This window comes from Hyla sarda, unplaced genomic scaffold (genome assembly GCF_029499605.1).
Source record: "Hyla sarda isolate aHylSar1 unplaced genomic scaffold, aHylSar1.hap1 scaffold_1130, whole genome shotgun sequence".
NCBI classification, from domain to species: Eukaryota; Metazoa; Chordata; class Amphibia; order Anura; family Hylidae; genus Hyla; species Hyla sarda.
Genome location: NW_026607751.1, coordinates 99,154 through 119,197, shown reverse-complemented (window position 1 = coordinate 119,197; position 20,044 = coordinate 99,154). Strand labels below are relative to the sequence as shown.

Below are 20,044 nucleotides of genomic sequence, written 5' to 3'. Positions count from 1 at the left end.
TCCGGTCAGTATAGAGATATCTGTATATTATATTATATTACAGGTGAGAGGTGTCCGGTCAGTATAGAGATATCTGTATATTATATTATATTACAGGTGAGAGGTGTCCGGTCAGTATAGAGATATCTGTATATTATATTATATTACAGGTGAGAGGTGTCCGGTCAGTATAGAGATATCTGTATATTATATTATATTACAGGTGAGAGGTGTCCGGTCAGTATAGAGATATCTGTATATTATATTATATTACAGGTGAGAGGTATCCGGTCAGTATAGAGATATCTGTATATTATATTATATTACAGGTGAGAGGTATCCGGTCAGTATAGAGATATCTGTATATTATATTATATTACAGGTGAGAGGTGTCTGGTCAGTATAGAGATATCTGTATATATTATATTATATTACAGGTGAGAGGTGTCCGGTCAGTATAGAGATAGCTGTATATTATATTACAGGTGAGAGGTGTCTGGTCAGTATAGAGATAGCTGTATATTATATTACAGGTGAGAGGTGTCCGGTCAGTATAGAGATAGCTGTATATTATATTACAGGTGAGAGGTGTCTGGTCAGTATAGAGATATCTGTATATATTATATTACAGGTGAGAGGTGTCCGGTCATTTTGGGGTGACTGTTATGTTATCTATTTCAGGATGGAGTTGGAGGTTCAGGATCTCACCGATGACATTGACACTGAATTTCTGATCCTGTATCTGGAGAGTAAGCGCCGCTCTGGGGGGGGTCCAATCTCCTTTTACAGTCGCAATGGATCACAGGCACTGGTCACTTTTGAGAATCCTTCCGGTAGGTGGGAGAGGATTGGTGGTATTCGTGGTTAGGGTTTGGTGTGTATTTGTAGCTTAACTGCACTCTCCTCCAGTCTTCTGCTCCTTTTGTTACGTGTTTCTCTCCTCCGTCTGCTCCTTTTGTTACGTGTTTCTCTCCTCCGTCTGCTCCTTTTGTTACGTGTTTCTCTCCTCCAGTCTTCTGCTCCTTTTGTTACGTGTTTCTCTCCTCCGTCTGCTCCTTTTGTTTCGTGTTTCTCTCCTCTGTCTTCTGCTCCTTTTGTTACGTGTTTCTCTCCTCTGTCTTCTGCTCCTTTTGTAACATGTTTCTCTCCTCTGTCTTCTGCTCCTTTTTGTTACGTGTTTCTCTCCTCCGTCTGCTCCTTTTGTTACGTGTTTCTCTCCTCCGTCTGCTCCTTTTGTTACGTGTTTCTCTCCTCCAGTCTTCTGCTCCTTTTGTTACGTGTTTCTCTCCTCCGTCTGCTCCTTTTGTTACGTGTTTCTCTCCTCCAGTCTTCTGCTCCTTTTGTTACGTGTTTCTCTCCTCCGTCTGCTCCTTTTGTCACATGTTTCTCTCCTCCGTCTGCTCCTTTTGTTACGTGTTTCTCTCCTCCGTCTGCTCCTTTTGTCATGTTTCTCTCCTCTGTCTTCTGCTCCTTTTGTTACGTGTTTCTCTCCGCCGTCTGCTCCTTTTGTTACGTGTTTCTCTCCTCCGTCTGCTCCTTTTGTCACGTTTCTCTCCTCTGTCTTCTGCTCCTTTTGTTACGTGTTTCTCTCCTCTGTCTTCTGCTCCTTTTGTCACGTGTTTCTCTCCTCTGTCTTCTGCTCCTTTTGTTACGTGTTTCTCTCCTCTGTCTTCTGCTCCTTTTGTTACGTGTTTCTCTCCTCTGTCTTCTGCTCCTTTTGTTACGTGTTTCTCTCCTCCGTCTGCTCCTTTTGTTACGTGTTTCTCTCCTCCGTCTGCTCCTTTTGTTATGTGTTTCTCTCCTCTGTCTTCTGCTCCTTTTGTTATGTGTTTCTCTCCTCTGTCTTCTGCTCCTTTTGTTACGTGTTTCTCTCCTCCGTCTGCTCCTTTTGTTACGTGTTTCTCTCCTCTGTCTTCTGCTCCTTTTGTTACGTGTTTCTCTCCTCCGTCTGCTCCTTTTGTTACGTTTTCCTCTCCTCTGTCTTCTGCTCCTTTTGTTACGTGTTTCTCTCCTCCGTCTGCTCCTTTTGTTACGTGTTTCTCTCCTCTGTCTTCTGCTCCTTTTTGTTACGTGTTTCTCTCCTCCGTCTGCTCCTTTTGTTACGTGTTTCTCTCCTCCGTCTGCTCCTTTTTGTTACATGTTTCTCTCCTCTGTCTTCTGCTCCTTTTCTCACGTGTTTCTCTCCTCCGTCTGCTCCTTTTGTTACGTGTTTCTCTCCTCTGTCTTCTGCTCCTTTTGTTACGTGTTTCTCTCCTCCGTCTGCTCCTTTTGTTACGTGTTTCTCTCCTCCGTCTGCTCCTTTTTGTTACATGTTTCTCTCCTCTGTCTTCTGCTCCTTTTGTTACGTGTTTCTCTCCTCTGTCTTCTGCTCCTTTTGTTACGTGTTTCTCTCCTCCGTCTGCTCCTTTTGTCACATGTTTCTCTCCTCTGTCTTCTGCTCCTTTTGTTACGTGTTTCTCTCCTCTGTCTTCTGCTCCTTTTGTTATGTGTTTCTCTCCTCTGTCTTCTGCTCCTTTTGTCACGTGTTTCTCTCCTCTGTCTTCTGCTCCTTTTGTTACGTGTTTCTCTCCTCCGTCTTCTCCTTTTGTTACGTGTTTCTCTCCTCTGTCTTCTGCTCCTTTTGTTACGTGTTTCTCTCCTGTCTTCTGCTCCTTTTGTCACATGTTTCTCTCCTCCGTCTGCTCCTTTTGTCACGTGTTTCTCTCCTCTGTCTTCTGCTCCTTTTGTTACGTGTTTCTCTCCTCCGTCTGCTCCTTTTGTTACGTGTTTCTCTCCTCCGTCTGCTCCTTTTGTTACGTGTTTCTCTCCTCCGTCTGCTCCTTTTGTTACGTGTTTCTCTCCTCTGTCTTCTGCTCCTTTTGTTACGTGTTTCTCTCCTCTGTCTTCTGCTCCTTTTGTTACATGTTTCTCTCCTCTGTCTTCTGCTCCTTTTGTTACGTGTTTCTCTCCTCTGTCTTCTGCTCCTTTTGTTACGTGTTTCTCTCCTCCGTCTGCTCCTTTTGTTACGTGTTTCTCTCCTCTGTCTTCTGCTCCTTTTGTTACGTGTTTCTCTCCTCTGTCTTCTGCTCCTTTTGTTACGTGTTTCTCTCCTCTGTCTTCTGCTCCTTTTGTCACGTGTTTCTCTCCTCTGTCTTCTGCTCCTTTTGTTACGTGTTTCTCTCCTCTGTCTTCTGCTCCTTTTGTTACGTGTTTCTCTCCTCTGTCTTCTGCTCCTTTTGTTACGTGTTTCTCTCCTCCGTCTGCTCCTTTTGTCACGTGTTTCTCTCCTCCGTCTGCTCCTTTTGTCACGTGTTTCTCTCCACTGTCTTCTGCTCCTTTTGTCACGTGTTTCTCTCCTCTGTCTTCTGCTCCTTTTGTTACGTGTTTCTCTCCTCTGTCTTCTGCTCCTTTTGTCACGTGTTTCTCTCCTCTGTCTTCTGCTCCTTTTGTTACGTGTTTCTCTCCTCTGTCTTCTGCTCCTTTTGTCACGTGTTTCTCTCCTCTGTCTTCTGCTCCTTTTGTTACGTGTTTCTCTCCTCTGTCTTCTGCTCCTTTTGTTACGTGTTTCTCTCCTCTGTCTTCTGCTCCTTTTGTTACGTGTTTCTCTCCTCCGTCTGCTCCTTTTGTCACGTGTTTCTCTCCTCCGTCTGCTCCTTTTGTCACGTGTTTCTCTCCACTGTCTTCTGCTCCTTTTGTCACGTGTTTCTCTCCTCTGTCTTCTGCTCCTTTTGTTACGTGTTTCTCTCCTCTGTCTTCTGCTCCTTTTGTCACGTGTTTCTCTCCTCTGTCTTCTGCTCCTTTTGTTACGTGTTTCTCTCCTCTGTCTTCTGCTCCTTTTGTCACGTGTTTCTCTCCTCTGTCTTCTGCTCCTTTTGTTACGTGTTTCTCTCCTCCGTCTGCTCCTTTTGTCACGTGTTTCTCTCCTCTGTCTTCTGCTCCTTTTGTTACGTGTTTCTCTCCTCTGTCTTCTGCTCCTTTTGTTACGTGTTTCTCTCCTCCGTCTGCTCCTTTTGTCACATGTTTCTCTCCTCTGTCTTCTGCTCCTTTTGTCACGTGTTTCTCTCCTCCGTCTTCTCCTTTTGTTACGTGTTTCTCTCCTCTGTCTTCTGCTCCTTTTGTTACGTGTTTCTCTCCTGTCTTCTGCTCCTTTTGTCACATGTTTCTCTCCTCCGTCTGCTCCTTTTGTCACGTGTTTCTCTCCTCTGTCTTCTGCTCCTTTTGTTACGTGTTTCTCTCCTCCGTCTGCTCCTTTTGTTACGTGTTTCTCTCCTCCGTCTGCTCCTTTTGTTACGTGTTTCTCTCCTCTGTCTTCTGCTCCTTTTGTTACATGTTTCTCTCCTCTGTCTTCTACTCCTTTTGTTACGTGTTTCTCTCCTCTGTCTTCTGCTCCTTTTGTTACGTGTTTCTCTCCTCTGTCTTCTGCTCCTTTTGTTACGTGTTTCTCTCCTCCGTCTGCTCCTTTTGTTACATGTTTCTCTCCTCTGTCTTCTGCTCCTTTTGTCACATGTTTCTCTCCTCTGTCTTCTGCTCCTTTTGTTACATGTTTCTCTCCTCTGTCTTCTGCTCCTTTTGTTACTTGTTTCTCTCCTCCGTCTGCTCCTTTTGTCACGTGTTTCTCTCCTCCGTCTGCTCCTTTTGTCACGTGTTTCTCTCCTCTGTCTTCTGCTCCTTTTGTCACGTGTTTCTCTCCTCCGTCTGCTCCTTTTGTTACGTGTTTCTCTCCTCTGTCTTCTGCTCCTTTTGTTACGTGTTTCTCTCCTCTGTCTTCTGCTCCTTTTGTTACGTGTTTCTCTCCTCCGTCTGCTCCTTTTGTCACGTGTTTCTCTCCTCCGTCTGCTCCTTTTGTCACGTGTTTCTCTCCTCCGTCTGCTCCTTTTGTCACGTGTTTCTCTCCTCTGTCTTCTGCTCCTTTTGTCACGTGTTTCTCTCCTCTGTCTTCTGCTCCTTTTGTTACGTGTTTCTCTCCTCTGTCTTCTGCTCCTTTTGTCACGTGTTTCTCTCCTCTGTCTTCTGCTCCTTTTGTTACGTGTTTCTCTCCTCTGTCTTCTGCTCCTTTTGTTACGTGTTTCTCTCCTCCGTCTGCTCCTTTTGTCACGTGTTTCTCTCCTCTGTCGTCTGCTCCTTTTGTTACGTGTTTCTCTCCTCTGTCTTCTGCTCCTTTTGTCACGTGTTTCTCTCCTCCTTCTGCTCCTTTTGTTACGTGTTTCTCTCCTCTGTCTTCTGCTCCTTTTGTTACGTGTTTCTCTCCTCTGTCTTCTGCTCCTTTTGTCACGTGTTTCTCTCCTCTGTCTTCTGCTCCTTTTGTTACGTGTTTCTCTCCTCTGTCTTCTGCTCCTTTTCTCACGTGTTTCTCTCCTCTGTCTTCTGCTCATTTGTCACACGTTTCTTCCCTCCGTCTGCTCCTTTGTCACACGTTTCTTCCCTCCGTCTGCTCCTTTGTCACACGTTTCTTCCCTCCGTCTGCTCCTTTGTCACACCCTTTCCTGCGTCTGCTCCTTTGTCACACGTTTCTTCCCTCCGTCTGCTCCTTTGTCACACGTTTCTTCCCTCCGTCTGCTCCTTTGTCACACGTTTCTTCCCTCCGTCTGCTCCTTTGTCACACGTTTCTTCCCTCCGTCTGCTCCTTTGTCACACGTTTCTTCCCTCCGTCTGCTCCTTTGTCACACGTTTCTTCCCTCCGTCTGCTCCTTTGTCACACGTTTCTTCCCTCCGTCTGCTCCTTTGTCACACGTTTCTTCCCTCCGTCTGCTCCTTTGTCACACCCTTTCCTGCGTCTGCTCCTTTGTCACACGTTTCTTCCCTCCGTCTGCTCCTTTGTCACACGTTTCTTCCCTCCGTCTGCTCCTTTGTCACACGTTTCTTCCCTCCGTCTGCTCCTTTGTCACACGTTTCTTCCCTCCGTCTGCTCCTTTGTCACACGTTTCTTCCCTCCGTCTGCTCCTTTGTCACACGTTTCTTCCCTCCGTCTGCTCCTTTGTCACACGTTTCTTCCCTCCGTCTGCTCCTTTGTCACACGTTTCTTCCCTCCGTCTGCTCCTTTGTCACACGTTTCTTCCCTCCGTCTGCTCCTTTGTCACACGTTTCTTCCCTCCGTCTGCTCCTTTGTCACACGTTTCTTCCCTCCGTCTGCTCCTTTGTCACACGTTTCTTCCCTCCGTCTGCTCCTTTGTCACACGTTTCTTCCCTCCGTCTGCTCCTTTGTCACACGTTTCTTCCCTCCGTCTGCTCCTTTGTCACACGTTTCTTCCCTCCGTCTGCTCCTTTGTCACACGTTTCTTCCCTCCGTCTGCTCCTTTGTCACACGTTTCTTCCCTCCGTCTGCTCCTTTGTCACACGTTTCTTCCCTCCGTCTGCTCCTTTGTCACACCCTTTCCTGCGTCTGCTTCTTTGTCACACGTTTCTTTCCTCTTCTTGTGGAAAAGAATGGTAGGATCTCTGGTGAAGCAGATTTTGTTGCTGACCCTTGCCGGTCGTGTGAGATTTCTGGTGTGTTCAGTAGTTTCTTCTGGTCCTGCGGGTTTTTTTTTTATTATTATTTTTTATTGTTATTTATAACTTTTAATGAACAGTAAACAGAACATACAATAAACATGTAGCTCGAGCACAGAGCTCCCCAACTCCCACAGTAAGGATGGTAGAGACAGGATACTGAAGCATCTCAAGAATGGAAAATTAAGTTGATCAGCGCCCGAAGAACCAACAAGACAAAAGACAGACATACAAACAAATCAGGCATTCACACATACCCCCTGAGCAACCCCCCACCTCAGAGTTAGAGAGAAACCAGCGCGCTACCCAGGAGAACTCGCATGTTCCTGGGGCACCATCGAGTCACCTATCAGTAACCAAGGCATCCAGACTTTTTCAAATTTTTTCGGGCTTTTACGACTACTATAAAGAGTCCTATATATCGGTACATATTTATTAACCAGATTGAAACCCTGCACAATGGGAGGAGAGGTATCCTTCCATGCCATGATCAGAACCTTACGGGCAAAGAACAAGAGAAACAGAATGAGTAGGCACCTATGGGAGCCCGAGGCCAGATCATTAATAACACCAACAGACATACAACAGGGGAAAACACAAAGGGAAACTCTAAGTGAAGTCCAGAACTGCGTCACCTCTCTCCAAAAGGGTTCCACACATGGGCAGCTCCACATAGCGTGTAGAAGAGAGCCCACATCTGCGTGACACCTAAAACAACAATCTGAAGCAGAAACCCCAATATGGAACAGCTTGACTGGAGTGTAATATAGATGTAGGATCAGTCTAGCTTGGAAAAGCAGGTCCCTGGCACCTAGAGTCACATCAAGAGAGCCAAATTGAGGCACTACAACATTCCTCAGCTGGGAGTACCGAAATTGAGCACTTCGAGGGAGATTAAAGCGGTCTCATAATTCGGAGAAAGAGGGGAAAGAAGGAAAATTCCCAAACAAATGCATATCGAATTTGACTCCATGATCACTCCAGAAGCCGGCAGCCTCCAACTCCTGCGGGTGTTTAAAATGAGGGTTCCCCCACAGAGGTGCTCTAGGAGACATCACCGGCAATGGGAAGCATCTGGAGACCAGCGGCCACAGTTTGAATAGGGGCCAACAAACTAGAATTTGAAGTATATCTGTAAAGAGTATTGGTCAAGGTTTCATACGAACCCACGAGAGCTCCCGCAAGGGCAGTAGATGCATTCGCCAGATCCAGGTCGATCCACCAGGCAGCATACACCAATTGAGATGCTAAAAAGTGATCATACATGTTAGGAGCAGCTAAGCCGCCCCGCTGTTTGGATGCCTGAAGCAGCGCCTGACCCAGTCGCGGTGGTTTATCTTGCCAATAGAAGGATCTCAAGGTGCCACTCAGCTTAACAAAATATTTCTTAAGAGGAATCACCGAGAAAGATGGAAGAGATACAAAAACTTAGGTAGGTATATAATTTTAAAGATATTAATCCTGCCAGCTAGGGAAAGAGGCAAAGAGGACCAGGCCTGTAGCTTGACTGACACAAACGACAAAACCTGATCTAAGTTCAACATTACATAGTCCCTCACACGCAGAAACCTCCACTCCCAAATATCTAAAATGAGAAACTGTTTGCAACCCATGAGGAAGATATGGAATGGGGTCCACAGCCACCGATAAAGGCATCAGAGAAGACTTAGCCCAATTAACCTTAAGACCAGAGAAATAACTAAATTTGTCTAAGAGGACAAACGAGGCCCCCAGGGAGCCCTGAACTTCAGCCAAATAAACCAGTCATCGGCGTACATGGAGACTCTCTCCTCTAAGGGGCCCCTACACACCCCCCGGATACAGCAGGACGATCTGATGGCCTTCGCCAGTGGCTCTACTGCTAGGGCAAACAAAAAGGGAGACGGGGCAGCCCTGCCGTGTACCTCTACCCAGCAGAAAGAACTCTGAGACCTCTAAATTGGTTTGCACCCTGGCTCTAGGGCTATCATATAGCAAGCGTACTCACGCCCGGAACCATGTACCAAACCGAAGTACCCCCAGGACACCCCACAGATACACCCATTCCACCAAGTCAAAAGCCTTATACACATCTAGGCTAACTACATATGCCCCTTCCGCAGCGGCTAGGTTAAGATGTAAGCGTTGGACATTAATATCCGTGGCTCTCCCTGGCATAAAGCCGTCTTAACAGGATGAATGATAGCGGCTATGACCCTTTGTAACCTATTAGCTAATATTTTAGCCAAAAGTTTAATGTCTCCATTAAGGAGGGAACTAGGTCTGTAAGAGTCTGGTAAAGTCAGATCCTTTCCTGGTTTAGGAAGAACTACGATAAGTGCCTCCCAGTCTCCATAGCCACGCTAAATAGGTTCTGTAGAATAGGTATCAGCCGCTCCTCATTCACCCTGTACCAGTCTCAAATCATCTCATCCAACCCCGGAGTTTTCCCCTTCTGCAAAGAAGCAATAGCCATAGAAACTTCCTCATCAGAGAAAGGGGCATCTAGATCGGCGGCCTGAGCCGTAGTCAAGGGTGTAAGAGGCAATCCTTTCAAAAATGGCACTAAGCCGTTCGGCACAGCCGGCAATTGAGAGAGGTATAGAGATCTGTATAAAAGTCCAATAATACAGCATTAATAGCAATAGTCAGATTCCAAAATCCCAGAAGCCCCCCTAATACAAGATATAGCAACCACTAGCCTACTCTCTCTCGCCAAGTATGCCAATAACCTACCATTTTTATCCCCAAATTCAAATATGGCTGCCTCCCTATCCACCATCCTCTTTTGAACCTTTTCTTTCTGAGGGATCAGGAGAGCCCTCTGGGCCATTAACCATTGATATTCAACATCAGGGGAAGGATCCCTCACCACCCCGCTTCCAAAACCCCAGTCTCTACCTGCAGTGCACGTTCCTTAGCCGAATATGCCTCCTTCCGTCTGGCAACCCCAGTCATAAAAGCCCCCCTAACATGAGCCTTTTAAGCATCCCATTGCACTAACTTGTGGGGTTAAGACCCATTATTTTCCCAAAAACAATTGTAAGCTTCCAGCAAGGATGCATCCGCCAGATTTTGGAGGAGTGGCGAGGGCCAAGACCCAATGACAGTATAAGAGCTGAGTGGTCTGAGATCCCCCTAGTGGTGTACATGACATCTCTAACCAAAGGTAGAAGATCAGAGGAGGCATACGCCAAATCTATCCTGGAGAACGATTTATGCACCGCTGAGTAAAAGGAGAATAATGGGTCAGACGGATGCTTCCAACGCCAAACCTCCATAAGAGACAGTGCTACACTCCAGGCATTAAATCCGGGATCCGCTGCACCAGTGCGATCGACACTCTGATCTGGGACTGCATTAAAGTCACCTATAAGGAGAACAGGCAGAGAGTGAAACGTCAGTAATTTGGATGTGACACAGTCTAAGACATCAACACGAAATGAAGGGGGGACATACACAGACACCAAAAGAAAACTGAAGGCATGTAAGGAACACTGAAGAATCACAAACCTACCAAATTGGTCACAAGCTTGATCAATGACCAGGGGAAGAGATTTAGTCACCAAAATAGACACCCCCTAGCAGAGGAAGAATAAGTGGAGTTATATCCCCTCGCTATCCAAGCCCGTTTGAGAGCAAGGATTTTCTGACTAGTAAGATGAGTTTCTTGTAAACAAATCAGGTGTGGGGACTGCTTCTTTACAAAGTTTAGGCACAGAGCCCATTTAAATTTGGAGTTAAGGCCTCTAACATTCCAACTCACAATACGAAGTGACCCCATTATCAATGCCTAAAATGACAATTTGCAGTAGGACCACCACAGGACAGAGAACCCCCTCCTGCACATAAAAGCTCCTGAGTAGTTGTAAAACATAATGCCACCATCTGAGGCTCTCCGGGAACAAACACCATACACACCACTTACAGGACGCAAGACAAAACATCACAAAGACAGATAGGGCACAAACACATAAACAAATGCAAAATACAAAGAAAATATCCCCAACAAAACCCTGTCTAACACTGGGAACATGTGCAGACCTAGAACCTAAACGCTAACCAATGGGAGGTAGCAAGAACTCCACTAGATTGGCCCACTCCCACAAACCCAACCCACTATACTATCTCCGTGGCCAACTCACTAGCGATCCCTCTAAGCAAGCAACCATACCAGGGATATAGTCCGTAGTCCATGAACTCGAAGGCTGGCCCTAACCACTAACCTAGCTACCTATAATAACTAAAGAAATTGGAAGCAAGAGAAGACGTTCTGATTCGTCACATGATCAGTACGGAGGAGCCACAGGAGGAGCAGCATCCACCCACTGCAGAGCCTCGACTGGAGACGTGAAGAACCTGGCAGTCACACCATTCACCACTCGAAGACGAGCTGGGAACAGCATTGCATAGTGATATCCCTTAGTGCGGAGTCGAAGGTGCACCTCAGTGAACCTGGTCCTTTGTTTACGTAGCTCCACCGAGAAATTTGGGTAAAAGGCAACTCTACTTCCATTACAGCGCACCTCCCCTTTTATGCGTACTGCTCGCAAGTGTAGTCATTTTGCAAGAAAAGGTCAAGGAGGAGGCCTGCATGGCACCCTATGTGCTCTTTCCACAGTGAAGTAAGGTGAGAAAGTGTCTGCCAGCAGGATCTCTTTCAGCCACGACTCCAGAAACGCAACAGGGTCTGACCCCTCTGCCTTCATAGTCTGGCTGGAGGTAAAGGCCGCAAGCAACTCTGTAAACTTCTGATCTACCGAAGCAGCAGGACATGTAGCATGGGAGCAGCACCTCTCAGGGCTAGGAGATCCAGCAAACAGCAAAGGAGTCAGGTCAGGAGATTCTCGTCCCACCACCTTTGGAGGCCTAGAGAACTGGCTAAGGGCCTTGACAGCGTGAGCAGAAACCTTGGAAGCCAAAGGCGTGGCAAGACAGGAGTCCCTTCTTGAGCTCCCGCTCGCCTGAGAGTGCGCCTCATCATAAGAGGCCTCATCCTCCGAGGATTGTCTAGCAGCCTTAGCAGCATGTTTGGACTTCTTGGATTTGCCCCGCGGTCCACCCATAGTGGTAATGCCTGGAATGGAGAACAGTCTAGAGGTAAGTATAAGCTCCGTAGGAGACAGACAGTAGAAGGGTAGTGCACCTCAGTGAACCTGGTCCTTTGTTTACGTAGCTCCACCGAGAAATTTGGGTAAAATGCAACTCTACTTCCATTACAGCGCACCTCCCCTTTTATGCGTACAGCTCGCAAGTGTAGTCATTTTGCAAGAAAAGATCAAGGAGGAGGCCTGCATGGCACCCTATGTGCTCTTTCCACAGTGAAGTAAGGCGGGATGGGCTTGCTGCGGCGGTAACTTCCAGGTCGTATAGCGACTCGACCCCACTGACAGCTGAGATAGGCGTGGTACAGAAGGACTAGACAGAGGCGAGGTCAGACGTAGCAGAAGGTCAGGGCAGGCGGCAATGGTACGTAGTCAGGGGCAACAGCAGTAGGTCTGGATACACAGGTTATGGCACACACTAAACGCTTTCACAAGGCACTAGGCAACAAGATCCGGCAGGGATAGGAAGGGGAAGTGAGTTTATATAGTATTCACAGTAATTAGGACTGATTAGGAACAGATTGGGCCAGGCACCAATTAATGGTGCACTGGCCCTTTAAATCTGAGAGACCCGGCACGCGTGCCCTAGAGAGCGGGACCGCGCGCCGGGGCTGAGACAGAGGACGGGGCAGGTAATCAGAGCGGGATGTGATCCGCATAGCGGACTAGTGCCGCCATGCGGATCGCATCACCGCCGGCAGCACAGTAGCAGCGCTCCCGGTCAGAGTGAGAGACCGGGGCGCTGCAGGAGACCAGACGCCGCGAGCGCTCCGGGATGGATACGGGACCCGGAGCGCTCGGCGTTACTGGTACTGGTGGCTGGCATGCCCTCTGTCATCATCTCGATCATCAGCTTGGAGGAAAGGTCCAGTCTGGCAGATGTGCTGGTACTGCGCCCGTCTGCTTCAATGATGCAGTTAAAAGCCCCACCCAACACTACTGCCCTAGTGGTTGCGATCTGGGTCTGCAGGGTCTGGAAAACCTCCAGGTGACCACCCCACGTCAGGAGAGGCGTACACATTGATGAGCCGTATGGGCTCCCTGCCTTGGAGCCATCTGCAACAAGAAGTCTGCCACAGATGAACTCCCGGACAGAGTAGAGTGTAAAGCTACCTCCCCTAATGAGGATGGCCACCCCTGCAGACCTGCTGTCACCAGTAGGAGGGGCTGTGGGAAACTGCCTGGCCAGATGGTTGTGGGACCTAGATGAGGGCAAGACACATTCCTGCAACATATACACATCACATATTTCAGAATCTAAAAAGGTAAGCACAGTCTGATGTAAAAAAAAACAGTATGAGAATGGAATCTTGCACTCACTTCTCTTGTAGACAATTTCATATGGTCATTCCGTTCCGGCAGGGAGACTTTATTGATGCGGGGTGCTCAGAGGCAAACAGACGTTTTCGCACAATAGGTGTGTGCTTTTTCTGGCCTCTGGAATCCTATCTCTAATACTCCTCACATTAATGCTAAAGATGTTGAGATTAGCCATGGGGAATAAAAAGGTTAGTACAGACAATACTAGTTACCACTCTGGTCGGGCGGATCCTCCTCGCCGATGTCTATCAGCTTCCGTGGGTTCTCCAGACTTCTTTCCAAAAACTCCACGTAGACAGGGTTCTGTGGTCCATCGAACAAATGGTGGACCTCTGGGTCAGCGAACAGCTGCTCCTCCGACTGTGCTATGGCCTGCTCCATCTCCTCTTCCTCATCATCTGAATGCAGGGGAGTCTCGCAGGCCTCGATGATCTTCTTTTTGTTGGACTCAACTTCTGCATTGTTCTTTCCTTTTCCTCTGCTTGGTACCTGGGGGAGGAAGCAAAGGATATTCCTCCAAAGATGGGGCACCAGCAGCTGGAGGTTGGTTAGGTGCTGCTGGGCCTGGAGAGAAAGGAGGCAGGGTGGGGCAGGGAGCAGGAGACAGCGGCCCTGACTTCAGGGAGGATAGTAGAAAGCTGTCTCCTCGGTGGGAGGGACCAGGGCAGAGGGGTCGGGGACAGGAAGGGCCGGGGAGGCAGGGGTGGGAAGGGCCAGGGTAGGGGCTGGGGTGGTAACGGCTTTCGCCTTCTTACCCTCCTTCTTAGCCGGTTTGTTCTCGGCCTTCTGTGCTGCTGGCTCTGGAGCTGGGGCTGGCTTCGGGGCTTTTGCTGCAACAGATGCCCATGTTCTTTTCCACTGAGGGCAGTCCTTGTAGGTATGGGCTGATTGTCCGTTGCACGTCTTGGTCTTCGAGCAGTCCTTGGTCAAATGTCCTGTCACTCGACAGAACCTGCAGACACCTTCCTCACAGTCCTTATTCTCATGGCCCTTCTTGCCACATCGCCTGCAGGCCTGCGGCATGTCCAGGTAGAAAATCTTGCCTGAAGAGTTCCCCAAAGAACAGGACTGAGGCAGGTGTTGAACCCCATCTGGGGATGAAGAGTCCTTGTTCAGGCGCACAATCACGGACCACTTTCCAGTCCAAAAACCTATTTCCGTCCAGGATGTGGGTGGGATTCTTCACCACAATACAGAAACTCTTCAGGAAGGTAGTGATGTTGGGTACTGGGATGTGTGGGTTCCTCATTGAAACTGTAATCCTCCTCTCCTCCCTCTGTATGGGACAGTTACCAACAAAGCGGGCAAAGGGGGAGTCCGGCCTCGCAGATTTCACCATATCCCAGTACCGTTTACAGATTCCAATGGAGGCAAAGGTAACTTAAAACATTCCAGTGAAAAAGAACTGGATGCTTACCGTTTCCGATTTGGAGAATCCATCCTACATACACTATACAGCAGTCATACATCCATCATACATACACTATACAGCAGTCATCCATCCATCATACATACATTATACAGCAGTCATACATAAATCCTACATACATTATACAGCAGTCATACATCCATCCTACATACACTATACAGCAGTCATACATCCATCATACATACACTATACAGCAGTCATCCATCCATCATACATACACTATACAGCAGTCATACATCCATGATACATACACTATACAGCAGACATCCATCCATCATACATACACTATACAGCAGTCATACATCCATCATACATACACTATACAGCAGTCATCCATCCATCATACATACACTATACAGCAGTCATACATCCATGATACATACACTGTACAGCAGTCATACATCCATCATACATACACTATACAGCAGTCATACATCCATCATACATACACTATACAGCAGTCATACATCCATCATACATACACTATACAGCAGTCATACATCCTACATACACTATACAGCAGTCATACATACATCCTACATACACTATACAGCAGTCATACATACATCCTACATTCACTATACAGCAGTCATACATCATCATACATTCACTATACAGCAGTCATACATCCATCATACATACACTATACAGCAGTCATACATCCATCCTACATACATTATACAGCAGTCATACATCCTACATACACTATACAGCAGTCATACATCCATCATACATACACTATACAGCAGACATACATCCTACATACACTATACAGCAGTCATACATACATCCTACATACACTATACAGCAGTCATACATCCATCATACATACACTATACAGCAGTCATACATACACTGTACAGCTGTCATACATACACTGTACAGCTGTCATACATCCATCATACATACACTATACAACAGTCATACATATACTGTACAGCTGTCATACATCCATCATACATACACTGTACAGCTGTCATACATCCGTCATACACTGTACATCTGTCATACATACACTGTACAGCTGTCATACATACACTGTACAGCTGCCATATATACATCATACATACACTGTACAGCTGTCATACATAAATCATACATACACTGTACTGCTGTCATACATACACTGTACAACCGTCATACATACACTGTATAGCTGTCATACATCCGTCATACATACACTGTACAACAGTCATACATCCGTCATACATACACTGTATAGCATTCATACATCTGTCATACATACACTGTACAGCACTCATACATCCGTCATACATATACTGTACAGCTGTCATACATACACTGTACAGCCGTCATACATACTCTGTACATCTGTCATACATACACTGTACAGCTGTCATACATCCGTCATACATACACTGTACAGCACTCATACATCCGTCATACATATACTGTACAGCTGTCATACATCCGTCATACATACACTGTACAGCTGTCATACATACACTGTACAGCCGTCATACATACTCTGTACATCTGTCATACATACACTGTACAGCTGTCATATATCCGTCATACATACACTGTATAGCATTCATACATCTGTCATACATACACTGTACAGCACTCATACATCCGTCATACATATACTGTACAGCTGTCATACATCCATCATACATACACTGTACAGCTGTCATACATACACTGTACAGCCGTCATACATACTCTGTACATCTGTCATACATACACTGTACAGCTGTCATATATCCGTCATACATACTCTGTACATCTGTCATACATACACTGTACAGCTGTCATATATCCGTCATACATACACTGTACAGCTGTCATACATCCGTCATACATACACTGTACAGCACTCATACATCCGTCATACATATACTGTACAGCTGTCATACATCCATCATACATACACTGTACAGCTGTCATACATACACTGTACAGCCGTCATACATACTCTGTACATCTGTCATACATACACTGTACAGCTGTCATATATCCGTCATACATACACTGTACAGCACTCATACATCCGTCATACATATACTGTACAGCTGTCATACATCCGTCATACATACACTGTACAGCTGTCATACATACACTGTACAGCCGTCATACATACTCTGTACATCTGTCATACATCCGTCATACATACACTGTACAGCTGTCATACATCCGTCATACATACACTGTACAGCACTCATACATCCGTCATACATATACTGTACAGCTGTCATACATCCATCATACATACACTGTACAGCTGTCATACATACACTGTACAGCCGTCATACATACTCTGTACATCTGTCATACATACACTGTACAGCTGTCATATATCCGTCATACATACACTGTACAGCACTCATACATCCGTCATACATATACTGTACAGCTGTCATACATCCGTCATACATACACTGTACAGCTGTCATACATACACTGTACAGCTGTCATACATACATATACTGTAAAGTTACACCTGCCTTATCTGCTGCCCACTTACCCCTCCTGGTCTCCCCACTCCTCGGCACTGTTTCCCCAGGGGGTTCCCTCTCACCAGTCTCCTTACCTGCTTGTAGTCGGTGTCCTTCTATATTAGGCCCAGCAGGGTCACCCACCAGGGCGTTCTGTAGTTGTTTGTGGCGGCTACCATAGTTAAGCACTGCGACCTGCCACTCAACCGGGCCCAGCTTTTTCTAAAATGCAGCCACAGAACTGGAAGTTTGGCCGCAGCAGGTGGGTGCTCATGCGGGCCGTGCAGCGCTCAGCACTTCTCTGTACGTCAGACTAGAGCTGATTGTGGCCGGATGCCATTGTCTAGCTCTGCGGCCTGCCACTCAACAAGGTGCTGCTATTCCTGAAGAGGTTGCTGTCAGGACCTGGAGACCGTGTGCCATAACTTTTGTTGCGGTGGGCAGAGTGGCATCCTCATCAAGAGGGCTCTCTAGGCGTCCCTGCGTACAGTCCAGGAGTGTCTGGAGATTTCAATAGAGAGACATCAGACGTTTGGGAGAATGGAGTGCCCAAGTAATTTTTAGCTGTTTTTGGGGGTTTGACTTTGGGTGGTTTAGTGTGGGGTGCAGGGGACTCCAAATCTGGCCAGAGGACATAGTAGTAGAAGGAATGTCTTACAAGGAGCTTATATATCAGATGAAGAATGGAGAAGTGGAGGAATTGTGTACAGTCACCAAGACCTACCCCAGCTTGTTGGGCAACACCGATAGAAGGCAAAAGGGCCGGGTGGTGGTTCATAGATATCATTATCATACTTGATGTCCCACACCCGGGAGGCACCACTGTAGGAGGAGTAGGCAAATACGTAGAGCACTCAGGAGAATATGGCCGGAGGTACAGGCTTATAGTAAGGCCGTTTAGTACTTGAAGGTGCGATAGCCCAATTGCCAGGTAACAGACAATATGCAAGAAGGCACAAGACAAAGTCACAGGAGAACCTCAAGACAGTGGACGCGTGTCTGCCTGTCCATACAAGAGACTGAAAAGAACTACACAATTTCCTCTGTAGTATACAGCAGCTAAGTCCTGGAAGGATTAAGATTTTTAATAGAAGTAATTTACAAATCTGTACAGCTTTCTGGCACCAATTGATAAGAAACATTTTTTTTTTACACTAGAGTACCCCTTTAAGTGTCTAATCACCAGCTCCTGTTACGCCGAGCGCTCCGGGTCCCCGTTCCTCCCCGGAGCGCTCGCCTCATCCTCGTTGCTGCAGCGCCCCGGTCAGATCTCCTGACCGGGTGCGCTGCGGTACCGCCTCCAGCCGGGATGCGATTCGCGATGCGGGTGGCGCCCGCTCGCGATGCGCACCCCGGCTCCCGTACCTGACTCGCTCTCCGTCGGTCCTGTCCCGGCGGGCGCGGCCCCGCTCCCTAGGGCGCGCGCGCGCCGGGTCTCTGCGATTTAAAGGGCCAGTGCACCAATGATGGTGCCTGGTCCAATCTTCCAATTACCTTGATTAGTTTCCACCTGTGCACTCCCTACTTATACCTCACTTCCCCTGCACTCCCTTGCCGGATCTTGTTGCCCTTGTGCCTAGTGAAAGCGTTCCCTTGTTTGTTCCTAGCCTGTGTTCCAGACCTCCTGCCGTTGCCCCTGACTACGATCCTTGCTGCCTGCCCCGACCTTCTGCTACGTCCGACCTTGCTTCTGTCTACTCCCTTGTACCGCGCCTATCTTCAGCAGTCAGAGAGGTTGAGCCGTTGCTAGTGGATACGACCTGGTCACTACCGCCGCAGCAAGACCATCCCGCTTTGCGGCGGGCTCTGGTGAAAACCAGTAGTGACTTAGAACCGGTCCACTAGCACGGTCCACGCCAATCCCTCTCTGGCACAGAGGATCCACCTCCTGCCAGCCGGCATCGTGACAGTAGATCCGGCCATGGATTCCGCTGAGGTGCCGCTGTCAAGTCTTGCTGACATTTCCACGATGATCACCCAACAAAATCACCAGCTGGCATACTTGTCCTCCGTGAAACAGCAACTGAGGTCACAGTTACAGCAGCTGCTGTCACTGACACAGCAGCTGCAACTGCAACAACCATCTCCTCCGCCGGCTCCTGCAACTCCTCCGCAGCGTCCGGCCGCTCCTAACCCCTGCTTGTCCCTGCCGGACAAATTTGATGGGGACTCTAGACTCTGCCGTGGTCTCCTTTCTGGAAAGGCCTTGTCTTGGGCCACACCGCTCTGCGACCACAATGATCCTGCCACAGTCTCAGTCCAGTCCTTCTTCGCTGAGGTCCGTGGTGTCTTCGAGGAGCCTGCCCGAGCTTCTTCTGCCGAGACTGCCCTGCTGAACCTGGCCCAGGGTGTTTCTTCCGTTGGCGAGTACGCCATTCAGTTCCGTGCTCTTGCTTCCGAGTTGTCCTGGAATAGTGAGGCTCTCTGCGCGACCTTTAAAAAAGGCCTATCCAGCAACATTAAAGATGTTCTGGCCGCACGAGAAACTCCTGCTAACCTACATGAACTCATTCATCTTGCCACTCGCATTGACATGCGTTTTTCCGGATGGCGTCTGGAGCTCCGCCTGGATATGGACTTTGTTCGCACGAGGCGTTTTTTCTCCCCGGCTCCTCTCTCCTCTGGTCCTCTGCAAACCGTTCCTGTGCCTCCCGCCGTGGAGGCTATGCAAGTTGACCGGTCTCACCTGACACCTCAAGAGAGGACACGACGCCGCATGGAGAATCTTTGCCTGTACTATGCCGGTACCGAACACTTCCTGAAGGATTGTCCTATCCGTCCTCCCCGCCTGGAAAGACGCATGCTGACTCCGCACAAAGGTGAGACAGTCCTTGATGTCAACTCTGCTTCTCCACGCCTTACTGTGCCTGTGCGGATATCTTCTTCTACCTTCTCCTTCTCTGCTATGGCCTTCTTGGATTCCGGATCTGCAGGAAATTTTTTTTTGGCCTCTCTTATCAACAGGTTCAACATCCCTGTGACCAGTCTCGCCAGACCCCTCTACATCAATTGTGTTAACAATGAAAGTTTGGACTGTGCCGTGCGTTACCGCACGGAACCCCTCCTAATGTGCATCGGACCTCATCACGAAAGAATTGAGTTTTTGTTCCTCAGGTTCTTTGGACCCAAGAAGAGGGGGAGACCCAAGGGGGGGGGTACTGTTACGCCGAGCGCTCCGGGTCCCCGTTCCTCCCCGGAGCGCTCGCCTCATCCTCGTTGCTGCAGCGCCCCGGTCAGATCTCCTGACCGGGTGCGCTGCGGTACCGCCTCCAGCCGGGATGCGATTCGCGATGCGGGTGGCGCCC

General features: G+C 48.1%; 1 protein-coding gene across 1 annotated transcript in view; it reads left to right on the top strand.

Moving 5' to 3' along the window:
• Positions 1 to 660: 660 nt before the first annotated feature.
• PARP10 (poly(ADP-ribose) polymerase family member 10) overlaps positions 661 to 20,044 on the top strand; it is a gene marked incomplete at its 5' end in the record, with an annotated part of 43,760 nt that continues 24,376 nt past the window's right edge. The window contains 1 exon segment of the mRNA XM_056551631.1: positions 661 to 812. Coding sequence (XP_056407606.1) covers positions 662 to 812 — 151 coding nt within the window.